Source organism: Dromiciops gliroides, chromosome 6, assembly GCF_019393635.1.
Source record: "Dromiciops gliroides isolate mDroGli1 chromosome 6, mDroGli1.pri, whole genome shotgun sequence".
Taxonomy (NCBI): domain Eukaryota; kingdom Metazoa; phylum Chordata; class Mammalia; order Microbiotheria; family Microbiotheriidae; genus Dromiciops; species Dromiciops gliroides.
In genome coordinates, this window is record NC_057866.1 from 20,305,253 (window position 1) to 20,309,058 (window position 3,806).

Sequence of the window (3,806 nt, forward strand, 5' to 3'; positions counted from 1 at the left end):
TGTAGACAAGGATATATGTGTATGTATATGATGCATATGTATGTATACACATATCTATATACAGATATGGTGATTATATACAGGTTTGTATCTAATGGTAGCCATCTGTAAAGGTGGCAGTGGGAAAAGGGAAGAAGAGAAAATTATATGAAAAATAGTTTATTTTTAAAAGAAATAACAAGTTGTGTATAGTAGATTCATAATTTCATGGGCACTCATATTTTAAGTATATTATTTTTGTTTGTTTGTTTTTTATTTTGTGGGACAATGGGGATTAATTGATTTTCCCAGGGTCACATAGCTAGTAAGTGTAAAGTGTCTGAGGCCCGATTTGAACTCAGGTACTCCTGAATCCAGGTCCTGTGCTTTATCCACTGTGCCACCTAGCTGCCCCCTTAAGTTGCTATTTTTAAGTTATGGAGACACTTTTTTTTCTACTAATAAAAATAAAATAAATAAAAAATGAATTGGAGCCAATTTCAAAGAAAAAAATATCTTCATTTTGAAAGAGGAGACAGTCAGGAATCTTTGTTTCCATACTATAAATGAAACAAACAACCAAAAGTTATTATTTCTTTGCCATTTCACAAGAACTGAACTAATCACTTTGTAGAACTTTTTCCAGTTACCCTGATATATAACTTGCCACTGGTCTAGGATGGCTCCAAAGGAGAGAGTGAGGCTTGTGATTATGCACAGTAATGCCTCATTAAATCCAATTCATTGCAAGTCATAACCACACCTACAGTTGTCATGGTTTTTTTTGAGAAAGGTCAAACAACTACAATAATTAGTGCATCGTGTTCCTTCAGTAATTGGTCTCAATTCTCTTTCAACCCTGAATAGGGTCACTCATCAAGTATTTGTTTCTGGCATGCTTCTAAAAACCAATTGCTCACCCTACTAGATGCCACATTACATTTATGTTACTTTTTTTTTCTAGGAAGTATTGTAAATGTGAAGGAAGAAAAAAAGGAAAATAGATATTCAATCTTGTAGAAAAATATTTATTTTTACAATTAATTGTCAAGGAGCTTTAATGAAAGGTTCTGAGGTTGATGCTATATCATGGAGTACATTGTAATGTTCTTTTTGTTTGTTTGTTTTCTGCCTGGCATTGTTTTTTGTCATTTCAAATATCCTTTCTTCTTTGGCCTAAGAATGTTCATGACTAATGTTTAGATGGTTGTAGAAAATGAATGTGTGATCAGCACAGAAAAGAATAAAGGAATAGGACTCAGAGAATTAATTAAATATCGCCATAAACTCCATCAGAATATGTCAACCAGTAGTCATATAATCCATATACATGATCTAATTGAGAAATTATTTAAAATATGTTAACTTCCTGAAGGTTCCCTTCACATCTTTGTTCCTTAGACTATATATCAGGGGATTTAGCATTGGAACCACCACAGTATAAAAAACAGATCCTAATTTGACTACAAGTGATGAGTTTTTGAAATTAGGAATACAATAGAGAAAGAACATGGGCCCATAGAAGATGGTAACAGCTGTCAAGTGGGAGGCACAAGTGGATAAAGTTTTATATCTCCCACTGGATGAATGCATTTTAAAGATAGTGACAAAAATAAAAATATAGGATGTAAGGATAATGCTGAGAGTGCTCAATATATTGAAATTTGCAATGATATAAAGCATTATTTCACTGAAGTGTTTATCAGAGCAGGTAGCAGAGAGGAAGACAGAATATTCACATCCAAAATTATCAATAATCTTGGTCTCACAATATGACAGTATAAGAAGTGAATAGGTGAGTACAATAGAATTAATTATACCACATGAATATGCCACAGTCACTAGCAGAACACACCATTTTGGGGACACATAAACTGTATAGAGCAAAGGATAACATATAGCAACAAAACGGTCATAGGCCATTACTGCCAACATGACCATCTCTGTCATCACACAGGTGACACCAAAGGAAAATTGTATGATGCAGCACCTGATGGAGATGCTTCTGTCTTCTACAACTAAGTTTTCTAGTAGTTTTGGTACAACAATAGTGGAGTAACAGAAATCCACAAAGGACAAGTGCTTGAGGAAAAAGTACATGGGGGTTTGTAGTTTGGGACTGATCTTGATGATCACAATCATTCCTACATTTCCCAGCACAGCCACTGCATAAACAGTGAAGAACAACAGAAAGAGGGGCACCTTAAGCTGTGGATATTCAGAGAATCCTAAAAGGATGAACATGACTGCAGTACTCTGATTGTTGTCAGAGGTCACCATGATTCCTGTTGAAGAGAATTAAAAATTGATAATGAGAAGTAAAACAAATGAAATTGTGGAACACAGGATAAAGATGGGAGTGAATTTGACAATTATCATTCTTATAATTATTACAGAGACAATAATAGGATTCTTTTTGATATTAGCACTTAGTCTCAAGTTCTATATATTTGAATTGAGAGAAAAGACTGGAATATGAAAGAAACCAAAGAAAGAATGAGAGAGTGAATAATCTTCATATATGGAAGAATATAAATTCACAAGATCAAGTATTATCTATGCTTATATGTAAACATGTATATATAAATACACATATGTGCACATTTACAAACATATATGTATATATTAATTATATCTCCTATATATGCATATTCATGTGTATATGCATGTGCATGTGTGTGTTTACACACATATTCTAATCACTAAACAATTTCTCTACTCTTTTTGATCTTTGGGAGAATTTGGTAGCAAAGATACACTGAAGGATTTTTTTAATCTACTATATTTCAGTAGACTTCCTGGTTTGATAACAAAATTGAGGTAATGTGTCCATTAATGAAAAAATCTTATTTAGCATTAGTATGGTACAGAGGCACTTAAGCGACAATGCTAAGTGTGGATGCAGGAAGACCTGAGCTCAAATCCAACAATGAACAAATGATTTAACTTATTTGCCTCAGTTTCCTCATTTTAAAAGTTTTCCAAGGTTCGACTACTTCCTTGGCTTGTTGTAAAAGCCAAACAGGAAAATTTTTGTAAAGAGCTCAAGACATTGTTCTTTCTTTGTTTCTTTCTTTGTTTCTTTCTTTCTTTCTTCATTAGGTTGTTACTGTTGTTCCATTTAGAATTTTATAATTTTTCCAAATTACATATACAAACAAATTTTGACATCAACTTCTTTTAAATTTTGTGTTCCAACTTCTCTTCCTCCCTCTCTCCCTCTCTATCCCCCAAGAACTAAAGCAATTCAATGTAAGTTATATATGATGCACAGCATCTCCACATTAGCTGGGTTGTGAAAGAAAACAGACAAAAAGAAAACTTCAGATTAAGGAACTATTAAAAAAAAAGTATGCTTCAATATGTTTTCAGATACCATCAGTTCTTTCTCTGTAGACGCATTGACATTTTTATTAGCCTTTCAGAGTTATCTTGGATCTTTGCATTGCTGAAAATAACCAAGACATTCATTGCAGATCATCTAGCATTATTGATGTTACCTTTGTATACAGTACATTTCACTCTGCATTTGTTCATGTACATTTTTCCAGGTTTTTCTCATAGCATCCTGATCATTTTTTTTTCTGATAAAATAGGTAACAAAAATAATTATGTTTCAATCTCTATTCAAATACCATCGGTTTTTTTCTCTGTGGTTGGATTGTGTTTTTCATAAGACCTTTGAAGTTGTCTTGGATCATTGCATTGCTCTAAATAACCAAATAATTCACAGCAGATCATCTTACAATATTACTGTTATTTTGTATATAGTAGATTTACCTTTGCATCAGTTCATGCAGGTACCTCCAGGTCTTTCTGATAGTATC

General features: G+C 32.9%; 1 protein-coding gene across 1 annotated transcript; it reads right to left on the reverse strand.

Annotated features, from left to right (window-relative positions):
- Nucleotides 1-1,326: 1,326 nt before the first annotated feature.
- Nucleotides 1,327-2,259, reverse strand: LOC122730354 (olfactory receptor 5D13-like). The gene has a single exon (XM_043969452.1). It carries the CDS (start codon nucleotides 2,257-2,259, stop codon nucleotides 1,327-1,329), a length of 933 nt encoding a protein of 310 aa, XP_043825387.1.
- Nucleotides 2,260-3,806: the final 1,547 nt, after the last annotated feature.